This window comes from Strigops habroptila, chromosome 5 (assembly GCF_004027225.2).
Source record: "Strigops habroptila isolate Jane chromosome 5, bStrHab1.2.pri, whole genome shotgun sequence".
Classification (NCBI taxonomy): Eukaryota; Metazoa; Chordata; class Aves; order Psittaciformes; family Psittacidae; genus Strigops; species Strigops habroptila.
The window spans coordinates 49,300,226-49,321,553 of NC_044281.2; the positions used below are offsets into that span (position 1 = coordinate 49,300,226).

At 38.1% G+C, this 21,328-nt stretch overlaps 2 protein-coding genes across 14 annotated transcripts in view; one reads left to right on the top strand and one right to left on the bottom strand.

Moving 5' to 3' along the window:
• Window positions 1-18,695, top strand: MAP3K19 (mitogen-activated protein kinase kinase kinase 19). 3 transcript variants are annotated; one of them, XR_003991437.1, is made up of 10 exons: window positions 1-260; window positions 1,384-1,454; window positions 2,005-2,089; window positions 2,930-3,171; window positions 3,821-3,864; window positions 6,097-8,559; window positions 9,734-9,883; window positions 10,077-10,774; window positions 12,335-12,693; window positions 13,159-18,695. XR_003991437.1 is itself a non-coding variant. In XM_030486304.1 (9 exons), exons 2-9 carry the CDS (start codon window positions 1,415-1,417, stop codon window positions 12,399-12,401), a joined length of 3,789 nt encoding a protein of 1,262 aa, XP_030342164.1. In that variant the 5' UTR covers window positions 1-260; window positions 1,384-1,414; the 3' UTR covers window positions 12,402-13,854. The 3 variants fall into 3 exon arrangements, 2 of the variants coding, with proteins under 2 accessions (XP_030342164.1, XP_030342165.1); XM_030486304.1 differs by having other exon boundaries at window positions 12,335-13,854; XM_030486305.2 differs by lacking the exons at window positions 1-260; window positions 1,384-1,454; window positions 2,005-2,089; window positions 13,159-18,695 and adding an exon at window positions 4,038-4,176 and having other exon boundaries at window positions 3,127-3,171; window positions 12,335-12,956.
• The window catches only part of CCNT2 (cyclin T2), a 24,800-nt gene continuing 21,124 nt past the window's right edge, over window positions 17,653-21,328 (bottom strand). For 9 of the 11 annotated variants that reach the window (XM_030486306.1, XM_030486311.1, XM_030486308.1 and 6 more), the window contains 2 exons: window positions 21,225-21,295; window positions 17,653-21,035 (listed from right to left, as the gene is read on the bottom strand). In XM_030486306.1, the coding sequence (XP_030342166.1) occupies window positions 19,626-21,035; window positions 21,225-21,295 (1,481 nt within the window). In that variant the 3' untranslated portion in view covers window positions 17,653-19,625. The remainder of the gene's footprint in view (window positions 21,036-21,224; window positions 21,296-21,328) is intronic. The other 2 variants (XM_030486307.1, XR_003991438.1) reach the window with 2 other exon arrangements.

The window sequence follows — 21,328 nt, forward strand, 5'->3', positions numbered from 1 at the left end:
CCTCAGCAACATCGTGTAAACTCAACAGCCCCGTGTAGCAGGAGCTGCCCGGAGAATGTGCCTGCTGAAGAGCCGGCTTCATTAATAAGGACTACGTGCTCTGCAGTCAGAAAAACATGCCGAAACAAAATCAAGCTATATGTAATAACTGTCTGAATTCCTTGCTGTCCAGCAAAGGAAGACAGCGGTTAGCTAAAAATGCTCTGTAACTTCTCTTTGGGTTGCTGTGCCTCTTTCACACTTCACTACTGAAGCGCCAGGTAAGATGTTTATGCTGTTAGGAATAATTGTAGTAAAATTTCTAATGAATGTTGAAAATGTTATGTACTACTAGGTGTGGGAGATGTATAAAGCAGAGTATTTTATTCAGTTGAGTGATATAAAGAGAAGAAATGAAGTAAAAATATGCACGTGAGGAAAAGATCAGGAAGAAAATAAAATTTTATAAAGAAATTAGCAACATAGGAGCCATTAGGTGTCCTTTTTTCATAGTTCTACCTGTCTATAATTTAATAAACACAAGCATAATTTTCTAAAACCCAGACCTTTCTTTTAGTCTGCCATACAAATAAAGTTCTGAAAAAGAACTTAATATGGTGGTTATGCAATTGCAATATATTGCAGCAAATTAATTTGAAAGTGCAAGTGCAAGAAAATGGAAACATTTTCGTGCAAGATAATCTTTTTAAATGGACAGAACATGTATTTCTTACACAGTTAAATAGGAGAACCCACTCCCACATTGTATCAATTATGTCAGTACAACAGAATGTTTAATGTAATCCAGAAAGGATTAAGACATTTCTGCTGTGTAGAAAGTTAGACCCTGTTCAGTAATTTTAGCAGGAACATACATATGTAAAAGATATAACTTGTTATATTACATACTTCCTGATTAGCTATGTAGGAAAATAATTCCTTATAGGCATATTATTATATAATTTTCCATTATGATCTTCATAATATTACTCTCTAGCACCCATAAAGTTTTGGATGGGTGAGAGAGATAATTTTGATTAAGTAGCAAAAGGTATACATTTAATTCAGATTTGATTTCTCAGTAATATGTTAAAAATGCAATTAACTCCCAAATGTGAAGTGCTGACTTTCTGGTCCAACAGTAAGGACGAGATTACCAAAATAATACTGACAGCTTTTGTGTCTTATTCAACATAGCATATGTTGAGTTTTTAGCAATAAAAACTGTCGGGACTGTTTGGTTCTGTGTATTCACAGGACGGGATTGGATGTTGAATTATAATACTTTTCGTTATTTCTAGTAATTTTCAAATTTTGCTTTTGTCTTACTTGTGACTCTGAAAGAATGAAATGTAATGCTTTGTACCTGTGAGTTAAAATCAACTAACAAAACATTTTTTTCAGGTTTCCAGACCTTTATACATTTAAGGACAGTATGTCTGACAACCAACAAAATCAGAAGAGAAGCAAAGAAGGTAGTCTAACCAAAGTTTATACCTATAAAGTGTACCATGTGGGATCTGAAGAAGAAAAAGGACAATGTTAACTTGAAATCTGGCTACTTGTCAAAACCAAGCAGCCACAAAAAAAATCGAAATCAAACTCAGCTATTTCCACTTTTGAAAAGCCCTGAGATGTTTTGGTTGTAACAGCTTTCCTATTGCAAATGTTTGCTTTTGTAGAGTTTCTGTCAATATTGTTCTTGTATTTCTGTCCTACTGAAAAAGGAACTGTAGCTGGTTTTTTTGTGGGTTTTTTTTTTTTATATTCTTTGGTTTTATAGTACATTGAATCAATGTACTTGCCTAAATCACTGAAATAATTTGGATTTATGTGTTTACACTCTCAAAAATTATAACAGAAAGTGTGTATAGGTATCTTAGTCAAATGAAGCACGCTCTTCTTTTTCCTGATAGTTACTTCCTGTATTTCTTTATAATATTTTGATGTCCGAAAATAACTGCATTTGCATTGTGTCACTAGTCAGTGAATTATACTGCTTTTATGCAAATACTAATGTTGCAGATTGTGGAATTGGTGTTGCTCTTGAGAATGCAGAGAAGATAACGAAACAAATGCATCGGTCATACAAAGCTCTGGGAAAAAACAGGTAACTAGTATTAAGATTTAATTTGCAGTTGGGTATGCACAAATGGAGACAAAGATGGTAGTAGTCCATGAGTAAGAAAATATTTCCTTAGTGCCACAAGTTATGTACATCTCTATATGTTGTATAGTGTTTCTGTCTTCCCAATATCATTACTGGCCATTGCTAGAGGCAGGGTATTGCACTAGATGAATAAACTATTTGGTACAATATGAATAAACATATGGTATATGATTTTACATCACCATTTGACTTATTAAACCCAGACAATTGTCTTGCATAGAGCTTTGAGATTCACTTAGACTACAGTTTTGTACCTCTTTTAGGTCACAATATTTATCTTTTGTTTTTTAAGTATTTATCTTATCTTTATTTGCATTTTTCATTCTTCAGATACCAGGTGGCAGAAATCTGTGGCATATCTGCAGTGCCTGTATTCTTTCAAGCAGACCATAACATGTTTCATAAATAACAAAGGCACATCTGGTCTTCAGAATTCTTCTGACACCCTTTCCTGATGATTCCTAAAAAACACATACTGGAAGCAATCAGATTTTTTTGAGAAGGGGAAGGTGGACAATATGTTTTTCCTTTCCTATTGTTGCTCAGTTTACCTTGTTTGTCATTCATTCTCACTTGTAGTCAGTCTCTTGCTTTGCAATTGGGTACTTCCAGAGAGAGCCGTAACTTCCCAGAGGGACAGAGAAAGAAAACATACCTTGACATTCTTGGATCTTATAGACTTCTGTTCACATTATTGTTCAGTCATATGGTTATTTGAACTGGATAGACTTCTTCCACTTATTTTCACACTGTATTTTGATTTTTGTTTTTGCCTCTTAGACAAACAGCACCAACATCCAGTCCATGGCCGGATCAACAAGTGGCATATTTTCCAAGTAATAATCAGTTAGCATTACAGATGAGACATCACACTTCTTTACCTTTCTTCCTGAAGAAAGAGAATGTAGTGTATGGCTTTGACTTCAGCGTTCTGCTACAGGCCTCATGCCCAGAATCTAATGTTTCGAAATCATTTATGGGTTTAAACGCTTTCCAGATAATAAAAGCAGAAATACAACAAAGTAAGTTCAAGTTTTAAAGTCACAACTTGTAAATGAAGTTAAATATTGCTTATGAAATTAGATGGCAAAGCATTACATGTCCTCTTTCTTTAAACGTTGTCTTTATGTCTGTATGTCTTCCTCACATGAAGTAGACTTCAGTCATGTTGGCGCTCTCCTTTAAATATATGTGTGTATGTTTGCAGAATGAAGGAGATAAAGAGAAGCAATTACAGACTTCACCATTCCTTTTGCTTGGTATAAGGAAACTGAGCCCACAAAATGTAGATTGTAATTCTCTATAGCTGGAGTGGGGCCATAATGGCATCTCTTTCACTTTCTTCCTCATACTGGCAATACTAAATAGCCACAAACTGAAGTTAACGAACTACTGAAATGGAGGAGAGATATTTGATTAAATTATTAGAGTAATAGTATTTAAAAATTATCATATTTGTAGTATTCTATAGAAAATGAAATAGTAAAGCTCAGTATCATGATCAAATTTCAACTTGCATCTTTTTTTCTATATAGCAGATTTATAGCATAGTTCTTCAACCACACGAGACAGGTTCTTCCAGAACCCTACAGTTTGAAATTAATTTATAAATGAAAATTTTAGTGTGTTTAAGAATATCAAACTAACATTTAATTTGTTTTCATTTTTAAGGGTTAAATATAGCAATGCTAAAACCCAGGAACAACAGCTCTAAGGTAAGATGGTATTATGTATCAAATTGAACACTGTTAAAAGTACTACATGTTTTCAAAACCTTAAAAATAGAAATACAGAAGAAGTGTAGGTAGTTTCCTACACTTCATTTTTTTGGATGAACATGAAGTATCTTTATATATATATATATATAAAATATATGTGTGTGTTTCAGCAAATCTTCAGATGTAAATCAACAATTTGTCAGTAAGGATTTTGGAAATTCCTGTCATCAGGGATTTTGGGGAGTAAAGAGTTGGAAGTTCAACAAGATACAAACCCTTTTAAAAAAGGAATATGCAAGTTAATTTCAAGTATGTGCATCCTATATATTAAATGTCTCTATATATCCTATATACATATATATTTATGTCTATATAAATCCTTTATATTAGATGTCTGGTTTTGCCAAATTTAAAAAACCCCCACAATTTCCTTCTCTTGAATGGTAATTTAAAATTGAAGCCCAATTGAAGAACAGTCTGGATATTGGATGATTGCTGAAATTTATTGCATTAACAAATAAAAAATAAGGAATTAAACATATCTGACATGAAATTTTGTGGTAAGTGTAAATAGGATTCCTAATAAAACTTGTACTTACAAACAAGCTCTCAATCTGACATGTATCAGTGCTTCACACTATGTGAGCCTTAAAAGTTACAAAACATCAAATATACTCTATTTAGAAAAAAAGATAATTTGGTCTATAGGGATGTTAATTGATGGCCCTTTGTACAAAAGACTTGACTCACAGAATCAGCTGTATACTTGGTGAACCCACTACAGCAGTGTTCACAGGAAAAAAGTATAGAAGTAATAGCATGAATTCTGACAGAAGATCATAAAAAGAGCCGTGAAAAAATATTCACATGGAGGGAAACGTTTAAGGAGAATAATTTAGCTGACCTCAGTGTTATTTAATACAGCTTTATTTCGCGTCTTAGGCTCTGATGATTTGTAGAGGCATATAATTTGGGATAAACTGAGCATTCCTATTAGTGCCATGCCGCCTAGGCAAAGTCTTCAGAACTGCACATTTCAAACCAGCATGCATTGCTTTTCCTTGGTACATTCAAATCTCAGTTTGCCCTTGGAATGCAAACAAAAATTTCCTGCAGATTGCAAACTGATGTTGAATATAGACATGCAAATGAGCACTCAGAGCATGTGACTCAGTGATTATTTCTGTTGCATTCATTTGCATTAAAATATCCTGTATATTCAAGCTTATTTTTCTCCATGTCCTATAAAGAACAGAAATATTATTTTTGGAAAATTATTCCCACTGTTCATTTGAATAATCACAACAACGTACTCAAATTCTCAATCTGTACTTTTTCAAAGTTACACAATACCTTTCAACTAATGGGATGGGAAGAGAAGGAAGAAGGAAGGAATAATAAAATACATTCCACACACGATGGACTTCTGTGTTAACTGCCATATAAGAAATGCCCTTCGGGTAGCTATCTGTTTAACTTCACTGAAAGTGAAGTGCAGACTGTGCTGTCTTCTAATGGACTTAAAACTCTGTGAGCCTGTATAACACGGTTTGAGGAATTTTATAAGACTACGCTAAGCATATGGAAGATCTATATGCTTAGATTTATAACCATGTCTTTTAAAACCTATGAATTATTTGTAATAATTGCTTTCTCTATGGATAAAACAGCATTCTGTTGTAACAGTCTAGCTTTTGCTTTTTCAAAATTGCTTACATGAGATCTAGTTCCGTTGGGGATATAACTACTGGTATCAGCACACTTTGGAGGGTCACATAAAAAGACTAAATATCAGCTTAAGAGTTGTGCTCTCATTCAGTGAGAGTGCACAGCAAGAAAGAAACTTTGACATATGAAGCCACTGACCAGCCTTTGAATTCCTGTAGCAAATGTGCTATATGGCATAAGACATAGTTAGTAGCTGACAAGTAACTGTATGTGTGGACAAAACTTATTATTTTTTAATCATGGAGAATATCCTGTGACTTGTAGCAAAAGATTCCACTTTCTGTACTATGAAATTCTTAGAAATAATTCTGGATGTGAGAAAATTAATGAATTTTCTTAAGGGTTTGATATTAAACTTCAAAATAGTTTAAATATGGGAATATAAAAAAGAATAATCCTTTCCTGATATTTTTTTTGCTTAGTCTACCTGGTTCTTAGTGATTAGATTTTACCTGTATCTGTTGTGTAGCACATTATTAATGTTTTTTATGGAAATTGCAGTTTCATTTGCCACCAGTGATGTGTCAGCCTGTAAGAACAATTCGTCCTGCTCCTCTAGAGGATAATATTGTCAATGAAAGCCCCCACATCAGAAATATTTTGAATATAATGAACTCTATTCCTTGGCCTATCAAAGCAGTTACTAAATGTTATCATTATCAGTTAGACAATCTATTAAAAAGGCACACTGAAAAGTCATCAGACCTGATTGTGGCTACTATTTCTGATGAGTTCACCCCAGTGAAAGACCTGTACTACTTCAGCATGAGCAACTATTACAAGTACCCTAGCAACAAGAAAGAAGAAATTCAAAGCAATTTAAAATGGAGGGAAGCTGATGTAGCAACCCATACTGAAAAGAATGACCACATGAAGTACCAGCCTTTGGTGGCTTGTAAGAACATAGATCTTATGACCCGAGACAGTTTCTATGATGATAGTCATCCCTACTTGAGCTCAAGTAATGCTCTGATAAACTGTGGAATATTTACAGCTCAGACAACATTTGCAATGTCAAGCAACAGAGATGCCTCGAGAGCTGGCAATGAGGAAGGAAGAACAGAGAGTTACTGTAGATCTGGTCCAGAAGAAGGAAATGCTGCAGAGGTGATAGTGGATTACAGACGATGTGAAGATGCTGAGAGTGCGAGCTTTATGCTTGACAATCGTGATTTAGATTCTTCCTGTAAAAACGAAGTGATAGAGGCCTACTGTGCCTTAAAAGATAATTCTGTAGCTGCAGGAATTCCCAGAGTAGAAGTGCAAGTTCCTTCTGGAAAACAGACAGAAAATAATGTTTGTGTCTCTGAATTTGAAATGGAAAAAGAAGTGTTGTCAGAAGCAACTGCAGAAGACCAAAGTGAGCTTGTACCTGTTGTTCATGTTACATTCTCTGAACAAGAACCAGCTAGAGAACCACACATTGTTAAACAACCTCCCACAAAAAAGAGTGTCATTCGTAGCCTGCCTCCTCATGTTACTCAGAGTTTCAACATTCTTGCTCACAAAGAAAATGGCAGAAGTAAAATAAAGGTGAATAAAACCAAATATTCATCAAAATCTAAGATGAGTAGCAAGATAAAGATTTCTGAAGACTTAATTGTTTCTGATGAGATTTCCACAAAACGTAATGCCAAGAGTCACATTTTTCCATCTTTGGAACTGCCACACATGGAATCTGAGACTTCCCCAAAGCGTCAAAAAAACCCGTCTCATGCTAACAAAGACCATTTTGCTCAGAGTGCTCAAAAACTTCAAAAGCAAAGTTTCTCCTGCAGTTGCAACAATTCAGTTATCTTAAAGAAACCTGTTACTCCCCTTTCTCTACCACAGGCACAGTCTGCTTCAGCTTTTGTAGATCTGAAATACAGCGACATGTTCAAGAAAATAAATTCAAACGATAAAGGCCCGGGTATTTATGAAATGTTTGGAACTCCTGTCTATGACCACATGCGCAAGCTTGATCAACATGAGAACAGATTTTACAGAGATGTTCGTTCTGCTCCAACTGGGAGATGCACTGCTAGCATCTGCAGATCTACCTGTGGGAAAGAGAGAGAGAGCAGCCGAGCAAGAAATACTCAAAAGAGAACATGTTCTAAGCCAAAGAAGACCATACCTGGCACTAAACAAAAGCAGAAGGGTTTAATTAAAAAGGACAGAAGCACCAAGTTGAGTGACAGCAACACAGAACAAGATAATGTAATAACTTCTGATTCAGATGTTCAGATGAACACTTCAAGGAGCATGACAGTGCTTCATGAAGACACAGATCATCAACTTAGATTTTTAGGAGAGCTTTCCCAATCAAATGAGCAAAATAAATTTTTTTCAAATTCAAACTTATCAACTATTAAAGAAGTTTCTTTGGAGCAGCCTTTAGACAGCCAGGATATATCCAGCCATCAGAGAGCTGCTACCTGTAGCCAGAATCTTCTGCAGTTCAGTGATAAAGACTACAGAGACTGTGTTCCTCTAAGTAGCAGTCCACTAACAACAGACAAGAACATTTGTGTACCCCAGTGCAGGGTGGATATGGATGGCTGCAAAGGCCTGGAGTCAGACCAGGCCTCCTTCAAGTCTATAAATAAACGTGAAGCATTGCCCTTTTTACATAGGCTGGAATGTCAGTCCCCTCCAACACAGGTAAATCAGAGTTGGGCATACACACCTCAAAACTGTGGTTTGGCGAATGAATTGACTCAGCCTTCAGTGATTCAGACAAAAAGTGTTACAAGCCTCAGTTTCCAGACAAGTCAAAACATTCTGTCGTGGACAGATAATGAGGATGTGACTGATGAGTTGCTTTATTGTCTGGCTGAAGAATTGCTAATGCTTGAAGGAAACGACATCAACTCTCCAAGAACAAAAAATACAAGTTCTAAAATGCAAAATATGCATACTAAAGAAGAAGAAAATATGATGAATGGAGATGGAGCAATAGTAAATAGTGCTCTAGAGAAGGTAAAAGTAATTTCTTCTAACTTGCTAGCTCCTTTGAGTGATGCTTCAACACAAGTTTGGATGAAAGGTAGCAGATATGTGCTCATTAATGATCAAGTCCCTTTTCCTTGCACCAGCTGCCCACTGATTCTTCCAATGCTCGGTTGAGGATACCCATGGTAGAGGCTGCATACCAGGACAAAAGCCAGATGGTACTAAGGCATGACAGGAATAGCTACCAAGGCTTATATGATGAGTCAAGATAAATTGGGAAATTGTCATGAATAAAAAGGAGAAGCTATTTTAACTGAAAAGAGTGTATAAAAAGGTGCTGGGGCAAGGCAAAAGCTCTTGAGATCTTGACACCTAAGGAATATGAAAAGACTCTACAAATGATTCTTGTATATCCAAAAGGGCAATTTCCTCAAATCTCTGAGTGCAACCAGATACTTTTCGAGGTATGAACTACAAGTATTGGCTTATCAGAGAGACTTAAGGCTGTTTAATTAATGTTTAAGCAAAACTTCAAGCTCAGAAGGATTAGATTCTGGCCCCCAAGTTAGTTAAGAACCGTCACCTACTAAGGTGCCTACCTACTAGTACTACTTCTCTTTGGCCCTGTTAGCTTTTTGTCTATTTAAATTACAAATGTTTAAGGAAATTTCTTTCACTACTTTTCGATACATTTCCTTATGCTTCTGCAGACACAGGTGCCAGTTTTACTTCCATCCTCACTTTTAGGGAGATCCATGGCTAGATGGAGTAATAATGATGATCTTTCTGAAGTAGTCTCTTCTTCCTGTGAAGTCATGTCCAAATTGTTTTCCTCATAACTTGGGTTATATGTTACCTAGAGCAAGATGGTTGTCACATTCAGCTTAGCAAACTCTACCTATGTGACAAAAAAAAAAGAAAGTAGTAAACAGATGCATATCCTGCACTTTTCAGTGTTTCTTTTGTCTGTCTTTCTGTCAACGGAAAAAAGACATCATGCTATAATCTTCTGGTTATGCACTATTGCAATATATACTTGAAAATATTTACCTAGTTTTACTTAGTATAGCGATTGTATTGATGAGATGAGCAATTAGTGTGTATATCTATCTATCTATCTGAGTCATGCCAGGTAAAAATTACTCCTTATAAAAAAATCTTCCCTGCTTTCTCCCCACACTGACCATCATCTTTCAAGCAGAGTAACAGTAAAGCCTTTTTGGCACCAAATGAAGAAAATGATCTGCTAAGCGTTGAGGAATCTACTAAATTACCAGGAAGCAGTTTAACTAACAAAGATCCTATCATGTGGACAAGAGGTGAAGTCCTTGGAAAGGGAGCCTATGGCACAGTAAGTTCATGTCTGAATATGTTAACAGTTGTGCTGGTCATTTTTGAGCTGTATCTTGCCTTGTAACTGTCTGTTGTCCTATTCAACAAACGAACATGAGACATGAAACATGACAAACACAAATATACTATTTAAAATAAGTAAATACAGTTTATTTCATGTTTCATTTTAATAAATGCTAGTTTCATTGTAGGTATACTGTGGCCTGACAAGCCAGGGACAACTAATAGCTGTAAAACAGGTTGTTTTGGATACATCAGATCAAGTCACTACAGAAAAGGAGTATCAGAAGTTTCATGAGGAAGTTGACCTTTTGAAGACATTGAAGCACATCAATATTGTAACTTATTTAGGAACTTGTCTGGAAGACAACATTTTAAGCATTTTCATGGAATTCGTTCCTGGTGGCTCAATTTCTAGTATTATTCATCGTTTTGGTCCATTGCCTGAAATTGTCCTTTGTAAATATACAAAGCAAATTCTACAAGGAGTTGCATACTTACATGACAATTGTGTGGTACACAGAGATATCAAAGGCAATAATGTTATGCTCATGCCAAATGGTATAGTAAAGCTAATTGACTTTGGCTGTGCCCGGAGGTTAGCTTGGGTAAGCCTCAGTGGCACCCAGAGTGAGATGCTCAAGTCTGTGCATGGGACTCCATACTGGATGGCACCAGAGGTTATAAATGAATCTGGATATGGAAGAAAATCAGACATCTGGAGCATCGGCTGCACTGTGTTTGAGATGGCAACAGGAAAACCACCACTGGCTTCCATGGACAGGATAGCAGCCATGTTCTATATTGGGGCCCACAGAGGACTGATGCCTTCCCTACCTGATCGATTCTCTGGCACTGCAGTGGATTTTGTGCATGCATGCTTAACCAGGTATGTAGAGTTTTGGCTGAAAAATTAAAGGAAAAATGCAGATAGTTTGTATTATAGAGATTGCTGAGGGGAGCTTAGGTTACCTCTTCTATGGTACATATGACTGCTGTAAACACATATGTTTTTCAACATTTCAGGAAATGTTTCAAATAATAGCATACATAAAAGAGCTTTACTCTCTCTAATGGTATAAGAAAACCTTCACAAATTTTTTTGTAGGCTTTTTTCCTCATCATTTACTTTTCCTGTAATTTTCATGCAGAAACATGGCATCATTGAGTTTTATACAAAATGTTTGATAAATATGCCTTGTTGTTCCAGTATCACATTGGCTGAGTCTGGCCTACGCCAGGCAAGTTGTTTTGAGGACAATATTCTTTCACTTAATTCTTCTGCAGTAGAAAAGTCTATTATCACTGCTGGTCCAGGAAATACATGCTTACTTAAAACATAAAGTTCTCTATATAAAAATCCCAAACCACCAGCAGTCACCCATTATAAGAACTATTTTTGTGGTGTTTGTTTTGTTTTAAATATCAGCTTTCACCCAGATGTTTAAATGGACTATGAGTTTCAAGAGCTAAGCTCCTGACCTCTACGGGTAGTCTTTATAAAATTCATAGCAGCTTTTTACATACCTCTAAAGACCAGATTTGTGCACTAGAGAGAGGCGTGTTATTTAGTGGGTATGGCAGGGGTCCTGAAGGCAGGAAACCTGATCTCTAATCCCTGGGTTAGAATTGTTATGGTATGTTTATGGTTCCTATGGACCATATAACAATAACCAGAAAAGCTGTGGACTATATCTAGCAATATCATATATACCTCGATTCAGTGAGAACAGTGTTTAACAGGTGGAAAGGATTGTTAGGTAGAAGGAAACATACAGATAAAATACTTTTCAAATAAACTATTTAACTGTTCAAAAGCCAGGATACACCTGTGGTGGCCAAGTTTTAATGGATGATATTCACCATGTCCTAAATATAAATGCCTCCCTTATGCCATCTTTCCCATTTGTTTATTATTTAAGAAATCAGTGTCCTTTACTGCTTCCCCTGCTTTTTTCTCCAAATTGAGGGCTGGAAAAGCCCAAAGCCCTTGGCTCTAGCAAGCCAATATTGTAAGTACAGTACTGTAATTCCATACGGGCTCCTTAACGTGCATAACATTGATTGGAGATGGCAGAACAGCCTGATTGACACAGAATCAAACAAATACTTGTTGCACTCATTAAATATGTTTTTGGTACACCTACACCAGCCATGTTAGCCGAATTACTCAAAGTTTTGTAAGGAATTTAGAGGATCAAAGAATGATTTTTGTAATAATAAAATATTTCAGTTCTGTAATTCATAAATTCCAACAGCGTCTTCCCATAGATCTGTCTTCCTCTCTACCAGCTTTATAAAAAAAACAAACAAAAAAACCCAACTAAAAATGAGCAATGAGAAATGCAAAAAAAGAAAGAGGCTAAGTTTGCATTCAGGTTTTACAAACAATCACATCACAGGCATGCATATTCATTTCATGTACTGATTTTTCAAACCCTCAATGCAGAGACCAACACGAACGCCCTTCTGCTCTGCAGTTGCTGGACCACCCCTTTGTGAAAGGAAGACAGTGAATTTTTCAAACCTCTTACCAAATGAGTGTGCATTTCCATATAAAAGTATCTACTTGGGAAAAAAAATAAGAAGGAGCTGGACTTCAAAGTGACAACAGAATTTACTGGAGAGCAATTGTGCACAAGGAGTCCATTATTAGACAGCAGAATGACTAAAGTAATGTTTTCTGCACTGTCTGTGCTCATTGGAGTGGGCATTGGAGTGTGAACACAGGGCCACGTTCGTTGTATTTGGAGAGACTTTAAGAGAAAAAAAACCACGCATCACCATCACCAGTATGTGACAAGCGAGGTAAGTTGGAATGCGACCTTTGTCTGCAAAAGGCAATGGAACGTATGCTATTGGCAGAAAGCATTGCAGATGTTGAAAGCTCTTGAGAAAACTCCTTAAGGAAGCTCTACTCAAACTTGCAGATGAGTTATTAAGTGTGCCTGTGATGGTCCCATAGGAACCCCAAACCATAAAACTGTACTGGCATAAAATGCACGGAAGCTTTTATGTAGTGAGATGGGTCCTTTAATTTTTAGCTGGTGAAAAAAAACAACTAGATTTTGCATGCATCTGTCAGTCTTTTGTTTCTGAGGTACTGCATCACTGTGAGCCACTGAAGTGATAATGACAAGAGATCCTCAGGTGCACACGTGTGTTTTTATTAAGCTTACATCAAGATCATTTCCTAGTCTGGCTAGAATTATTAATCTAAACTTTGTGACTGCCTTTTCTCAAAATAGTAGTGCATTTTATGGACATTTTCAGGTCACAGAATGGTTGAGGTTGGCAGGAACCTCTCGAGATGCTCTAGTCCAGTCCCACTGCTCAGAGCAGGGTTGACTGAAGGAGGTTGCTCAGTTCCTTGTCTCATTGGCTTTGAAAGGATGGAGACCCCACAGCCTCTCTGGTCGACATGTTCTTCAACCACCCTTACAGTAAGAACATTTTTATGTTTGAACAGACCGTCTTGTATGGCAGGTTGTGCCCATTGCCTCTCACCCTGACACTGAAGAATTTGGCTTTGTCTTTCTTGCTGCCCCATCAGGTGTTGAGACACATCAATACATATTCCCCCTGAACCTATTATTTTCTCATGGAGTGCCTTATTTTCTGTGCTCAGAGTGATGTGTTGTAATTCTCACCCTTCTGTTTGCTGATACAGAGCAACAGAAGCACAGGAGCATTGTCTTTCTTGTGTTTGTGAAGGCCATGAGATGCCGTTTGACTCGCTAGCCAGTCTACTGCTATTTTTCAATATCCTTAATCTGAAGTAGAACAGCAAACTTGAACTGTTTTGAGAAACACGGGAGCGAGCATGATGTAAGTAGGCAACCCAGCAGTCTCCATCTGCACTGCGGAAATAATTTTTACAGTTAGTACAACTAGCTACCACCTGCACAAGATCAAATAGAGTTTGAAGATTATTATATATTAATAAACAAAAAAAATTATCAGGTGTTAGTATTTGCATTGTCCTCATTCTGATAAGGCTTCTCCCTGAGTAGCTTTCAAATTTAAAATTTCAGGGGAATGAGACACTGTAGAAACCCAAAATGGGTTTTACCGCATCAAAACGCGGTGAACCTTATTCCTCTCTGAGCACCCAGGCTCAGGAAGAGACACAGTGGAGCCCAGTTCTACAACTGACCCATATAAAATCAACGTTCCCCAGACCACTCAACATTTTAGTTACTTAAATAGTTTTCAAACGTTATTTTATCCCAGTAGCCTGACTTCGGAGAGCTGGCCTATATTTATAAAACCAACGAGCAATCAGTACTTCTAGCAAAAGTCTTTATTAATAGTTTGTTTAGGTATGATGTCACATAACAACGACAGAACATGGTGCAGTATAAGAGAAATCCAAACATCACAGTCATCTTCCAAGTTCAAACAGTTAACAGGCCCTTTCTGAGGAGCACAGGTTGGTCTGCATGCCAAAAATCCATGGCCACATCACATTAAAATATCTTGCAGACTAACTAAGAATGGAAGTCCTGGCATATGAACTCAGGTGGGATGTACATAATTCCATGATGCATATTAATTCTTCTAGATTAAGTTGGTGTCTCCAACAAAGCTGCAGAGTAAATGAGTTTTTATTTAGCATGAAAGGGAGATGATGGTCATATGCAGGGAAAGAATAGGAATGCTCTAGGATATACAGGTAATTAAAAAAAGTCAGAATTACAACCTCCCCTCCTTATGCACGTGTCTTAAAATCAAAACTACTATCTTTTGGTAGAGTTTTCCAATACTAAGGTTATTAGGTATTTGCAATTTAAATGTAATGGCTAATTCAGCTAATTACACTAAAATCAGTCTCCCACATAAAGGTTTGTAAAACTTTAACCTGAGTTTTTAATCAAAATGTGATAGCACAGTTTTACTTTTGTTTAACCAGACTTAGAGAATGAGGGGGTTGTTTAAGGCCAGCACTTGCAACAAAGGTATTTCGTCTTAATCACACTGGAGAAGTGGGGAGTTGTGACTGCATCCCAGTCCTGTGCTCAGCACAGCTAACCAAGGAGTATGTTGGGTTAGGGTGCCTTGGGGCGCTAGGCCGAGCCCAGCCTGGTAGGACATTCTGCAAACAAGTCTAACATTGCATGTTTCTTACTTCGTATTATAGATTTTCACATTAAACCCCAGATAATTCAGATACCTCTAACAAAGTATCTACTGTAAAAGGGGACAGGGTGAGAAACCTTAAAAACCTTCTCAAAACCCTTTATTGTCACTGACAGGTGACTCGGTGAGGAGGGTCACACTTCTTGCTCAATTATTTATGCTACGTGAGCAGGGCAAGGCCTACTGGTTTAAAAAGTAGTTTCATTGCTAAAAACAGTGAAGAAGTTTGCAAGCTGCCAAGTAGCATGCGTGACCACACTGCTGTGATACCAGGTTTCCGCAAGATTTGGAATTTGAATTTGAGAACCTGAAAATACACTATCCTCTTATCACTGTAGGCAATACCTGGTATTCCTTTTACACAGAAGTATTTTAAGCTTTGAGCTATTGGCTCAAATCTTAGGAAAAGGGGGGGGTTCTCAGGCATGCCAACCCCGCTGTTTTACACTGGTCCTGAAACTACAAACAGGAATAGAATGTAAAAATCTGCATCTCAAAATACATGCTTCAGCCTTTCTTCTCAAGGAAGCAGACACTGAGCCCAGAAACCTGTCTTTTGAGACTATTTAGGGTCAAAATTGGTGCTTTTTCACAAAGTTCAGCAGGAACTGATGCTGTTTTCTACACACCACGCCCCCCCCCCCCCCCAGCAAAACTCTGGTTCTTGCACGTAAGTAACAAAGAACAAGAGTTCTCCTGAGAAAGGGCTTCCTGTACACACAGGGGAGTGCCTTTTCTCCCCTACTTCCTGCTTTCCAAGAGGACCTGCACCATGAGACGCCTTCAGAGAGGAAATTTTATAGGTGTTGCCAAAGAACACAACCTCGGAACTATGGTATCGTTGTAAGTGTGAGAATATAGAGGAATCAAACTCAAGTATAAAAATGTCAATGCTAAAAATTTGAGTTTGCTGTATGCACCTCAGACACCAGCGAAACAGCCACTCCCCGTAGCGGTGAGAGAAGACTCCTGCCATCAACTTTTTCTTACAGGTGTAAGTATTTCAGCATTTCAGAGACAGGAGAAATTATTTAGCTACTCCAGTTTGGCATAACTGCTGAGTCTGCCAAGACATTTATTTTAGAACTGATTATGGGAATGTGCATTTACACCCCAATTAAAGCAAGCAAACAATGGTTTGCTTGGTCCCCTTCACTGCAAACTAAAGGTTGGGAACCTTACCCCAAAGGCCTTACACAGATCCTTGCTGTGCTCCTGTTGCCCACCCCCTTGCACCCCCTCCCCACTGCTAAAACAATCAAATAATTAAAAGAAATCACCGAGCATGGCCAGCCACTATACAATAATAGTACAGGGCAGAGGGAGGGAGCAGCTTAAGATGGCATAAAATTTCAGGTATCAAACACCTGGTCACCATAACATATAGGAAGCAAAGGAAACTAATTAGAATTCAGACTTTCAAGCATTCCACTATTTGGTTTGATGAAAACTAGTGATGTTTTGCTAGTAACTGAGAAGGGATCATCTCTGTCTTTACAAATGAGGTTGGAAAATTAAACATAGGAAAATGGGATCATTTCTGCACAATAGAGGTGAGGTAGGGAATTTTATTGAAAATACTTTTTTTTTTTTTACAGTTCTTAGAAATAAAGTTGCTTTTTCTAATCTCACACAAACAGCTGTACCTCAAAAATTCAACTATGCTAATATGAAACATTTACATTTACAGTTAGCCAAAAGAATATACAGAACTGCCATTGTATGCAAATACTGCAGTACCAGATCACAGTGAGATACATTACTTCAGCACTCCCACCATCAGGAACAGATTAAGATTCAACATACGAAAGAATCTCACTATTCTACAAACCTCATCTCTCACAAAAAGGGAAGATTTTTAGTAGTGTTGTAGCGAGGTCTCCAACTACAGCGTCAGTTTACAAATCACATAATGCATGAACTCAAATTTATAACACAAACTATCTGTGGTCGGTGGGGAACAGAGTCCGAGTGTTATTACCCTTTTATTGCATTTACCCAGTTACGCGCCTGGGAGGCCGAGGCCCAGCCCAGCAGCCTGCGATGCGCACGGTTCACTATCGCAGGGGCATCTTGGTGCATGTCCTCGCCCTCCCTCTCAGCCCTGCGCTCAGCACACTGAACCGAGTCTCCGACACAGACACATACAGTTTCACATATTTACAGCTACACTGAAACCCAAACACACCGAGTTTTATGGATGTCCTTTACAGAGAAACCAAAACCCACCATTTGGATCTCAGGGTAGCAAAGCAACATTTTCTCCATGATATTTCACAATTTCCCAGAATCAAAACTGGAAATGTTTCATTTGAAACAGCACCTTAGGATGAAGGCCTATGCTCTTTTCCAATTTCTATTAGATAGGCACTAGTTACCATCCAGACATTTCATCTCCAAGTTATGACAGCAATTGCTCTATTTACAGTACAGTATATTGCTTATCCAGAGTGGCTGTGTAAGACTCATTTCATGGCACAACCTATTAACACAGACTCAAAAAGAAAGTACTGTAGTGCTTCAAAGAAAACATAAGACAATTTACTGCTATTTCATCTGTTTGCCTATAGCTTAGGACAGTATAACACACAGATTTCATTTGTTAAAGATCAGACCCAAAAGTAGCACTGAAATGGAAAGGAAACAGACTATAAAAGGATAGAAAATAGTCACCAATGCACAAATATGTAACGAGAAGTTCCATTCCAAATGTAGAAAAATAACCAAGTTGGCAGGGAGAAAACAGCTTTGGATTTTGTACATGGGCCAGAATTTAAGCTAAGATTTAGCAGAAAATGCAATCAGGTTTCCATTTAAATATTCCTTAAGTGTAAAAAAAGTATCCATAGTTCAAATAAAACTTATTCAAGTCATTACAAGCGTTTGCATTACTGGAAACAGAGTATTACATAGTAATTGATATACCTGTAGTTACAGAATACAGCAACTACCAATCGGGTAGATATCAAACAGTTTTATCCTTTAAAGCACGTGTGGGTAACATAACTTCAGATTTAACGTCCAAGACTTACAGAATTACACAAGCACTAAGGGAATGAGGTGGCTTCACAAAAGTTTACTTCATGTCCTGGTCACTTCAAAGTCAAAAGAAGTCACTGAAAACCGGCTGTTGCTACTATATACTGAGTTCACGTTGAGGTACTTCAGAGCTTACAGATAGGTTTGAGGAACAACCCAGCGAGTCAGTTCACTGTTCTCCAGGCGACTGAGCTGTAGTATTGGCTTTGAGAACACAAGAACATTCACACCTGTCATTTCTTCTGAGGAACATAACACCCTGGAGAGAGCGCACAGACCCTTCCAGGCAGACAACATGGAGGCCAGTGGTTCCACTGGGAGACTGACTGGTTTTTTTGACCCCCTTAGAGCTGAAAAAACAAAACAAGTATCTGCCAATTTGGTAACTAATGACAAGTACAATGCACAGAATCGATAACTATTTTATTGTTGGAATATAAAGTTGGGATATCAATAGTTTTATTCTTATGTACTGTGAAGACTGCATTTACCTGTAAAAGAAATGTGGCATCACACACACGTACACTTTTTGGATTTCAGAACATGGGTACTATTCTGAAGTGGTAAAGGAAACAGTGACCCCTGTTTGCTATTAGAATAAATTATGACCTTTTTTTTTTTTGAGAAAAGAAGAAAAGATTACCTTCCCCACAATGACAGTTCTGAATTGCAGTTAAGTCACATTACTCTACATAACCATTATTAACAGCTCTGTGTCTATTTTACTGCATCAAGCCAATAAACATTTAAATGCACTTTACATCAAAAGATTATGTAAACTTTTAGTTTTAATTCCTTTTTCCTTCAGAAAACTAGGGACATTTCCGAGGTGTGGCCAGTTTCCTGCCTCTCTGGTAATACTGTCCGGCGGCGACCCTCCCGCGTACTGGATACCTTCTCTAGCGAAGTGCCCCTTTTAAGTGGCTTCCAATAAGGCCTACAGTTTAAAGATAAACAAGACAAAGTGCCATCTCTGTTTGGATAACCGATGGGCTCTGGCAAGACAAAATAAAGTTATGTGTATTTTGTTATACTTACAAGCAGCTCCAATCCTGAGTATTTATGGTATATCTAAACATACAAAAATGTATGTACATTTTTCTCCACTTCCTTGTAAACAGTTGTCAGTATACTGTTTTTCATCCCTTTAGCTTCAAAACATGCAAATCATACATACAGTATAAATACACCAGAAAACAAGTACACTCATTCAAAACCTATGCAACAAAAAGTTGTGGCTGCAGTATTCAAAATTATAAATAATCAATGCTTGAGGCATCCTATACACCTAGAAGCGGACGTTCATCCTACTGTTCTTGGCTGCAGTTGTAGAAATACTGAGAGTTTTGCACCTTCCATGCTATTACAGTATTTATAACACTATCGTATGTGGAGATAAAGACTTGTTTTACTACACCTCTTCAGAGTGAAGGATAAAGCAGCACTTACATATACTGAAACCACGGCAGCAACAGCTGGTGTTGCTACTGCTATATTAGGAAGTTTTCCATTCTAACAATTCTTAAATTAAAAAAAGTAAAGAAAAACGACCTAAGAATCGACTACGTGTTCATTCCTTGGGCACTTAACAGCGAATCCAGCATGTCGAATGTATCTTTGTAGTCCATATGCTGGCTGTTTGTACTGTACTGGTGATGGACATCAGGACCGTTCTCCACTGGTTTCTTGTCCAGTTTCACGAGGGTGCTGAGATGTCCGTAGCCCACCTGGTATGTGACAGGGGGAGGAGGGGGTAAGGGAAGGTTAAAAACAGAGCTGTGAGAGGATACATACTGCTTAACAGAGGAAGAACTAGATGAACTACCTGAACTTTTGGAACTTTTGCTCATTTTGGAGTGGTGGTTGTGAGAAGCATCGTTGCTGTGCAACTTCTTTCTCGAAGAGCTGGAACTTGAGGAATTGCCATCGCTACTCAGGCCAACAGGACTCCTCAAGACAGTCGGTGTCACTCCGTCAGTGCTATGCTTACCGCTGCCACCACCACTGTGGGAATGGGAGTGCTTATGGCCAATGCTGTGGTGGCGGTTCAAAGAGTGCTCTTTGTGTTTTTCCTTATGCTCTTTGCTAACGTGGGGACTCGAGTGTTTACTTTTCCCACTGCCCTCATCCGATGAGCTATGCCTTTCAGAGGAAGAAACTTTAATTTTCATTTTCAGCTCCTCCTTACTGGTACCCTTTTCTGTGGGTGGGATTGGTATGCGGAGCTTGAGCGAGCCACCCTTTTCTTTCTTATCAGACAAGTGTTTTTCAGGCTTCTCAGCGTTTGCAAGAGGAATTTTCATTTTAGGAATAGGAGATGTGACAGAAGAACTGCTGGCTACCTGTGGCTGCGTGTGTTTTTTATGCTGCTGTTCACTTGGGGTTGCTACATAGTGTTCTCTCACATCCAGTTCAAGGGTTTCTAGTTTGCGCTTCTCTCTGTATTTATCCAAAGACATTTTTTGAGGAATTATTACAGGAGCAGCAACTTGTCCGTGGTGTTTGTTTCCTGACTTGTGAGAATACTCTTGTTTGACAGTAGAATGCTCAGCAAGTTTGTCAGGTCTGTGATGTACTCCAGAGTGCAACTGTACGGATGCCCCTGGCTGGAAGTTCATATTGTACTGACTGGCAGGTAATGTCTCCTGCTTTTGAGAGTATATTTGTTCTGTCCTTGTTTGTTCTTGATGCTGAGGCCATTCCTGGTGTGATGCCAAACTGTATGAGGTACTTGGCATTCCTGTAGCTAATATTGCCAAATTTTCAGGTGCATGACTGTCGGGAACAGAAATACTTCCTGAGGTCAGAGGTACCGGTGCAGGAAATGATGCAGATGGTTTTTGGAAACTTGTGTTTGCAGCTACACCAGCAACTGTATCCACCAAAATGGAATTCTGGACCAAAGATGAACCAAGAAGCGAGTTCTCTGATACCTGCCCATCACCTTTAGGTTTCCTAGCTGCCTGATTAGCCTAAGCAAAAAGGAAAGAAGTGGGAAAGTGCACAGCTTAGATTATGTGTACAGTCCATTCTAATTTAGCTCAAAGGCAAGGAGAAAAGCTGTTCAGGGTTTTGCCCTCTCCCAACCCAGCTGCTCAGTTCATAATTCTCCTAGAAGTTCACCTCTTTTTGCTAGACACTGTTCCAGGAAAACTCCTTACCCGCCAATTTCTAATTCTCTTGAGCCTGCTGGGCGTCTTCTCCAGTATCTGCAGAAACTCGTGTGTTAGCTCTGGGCAGCGATAGCAAAAAGAAAAGAAAAAAG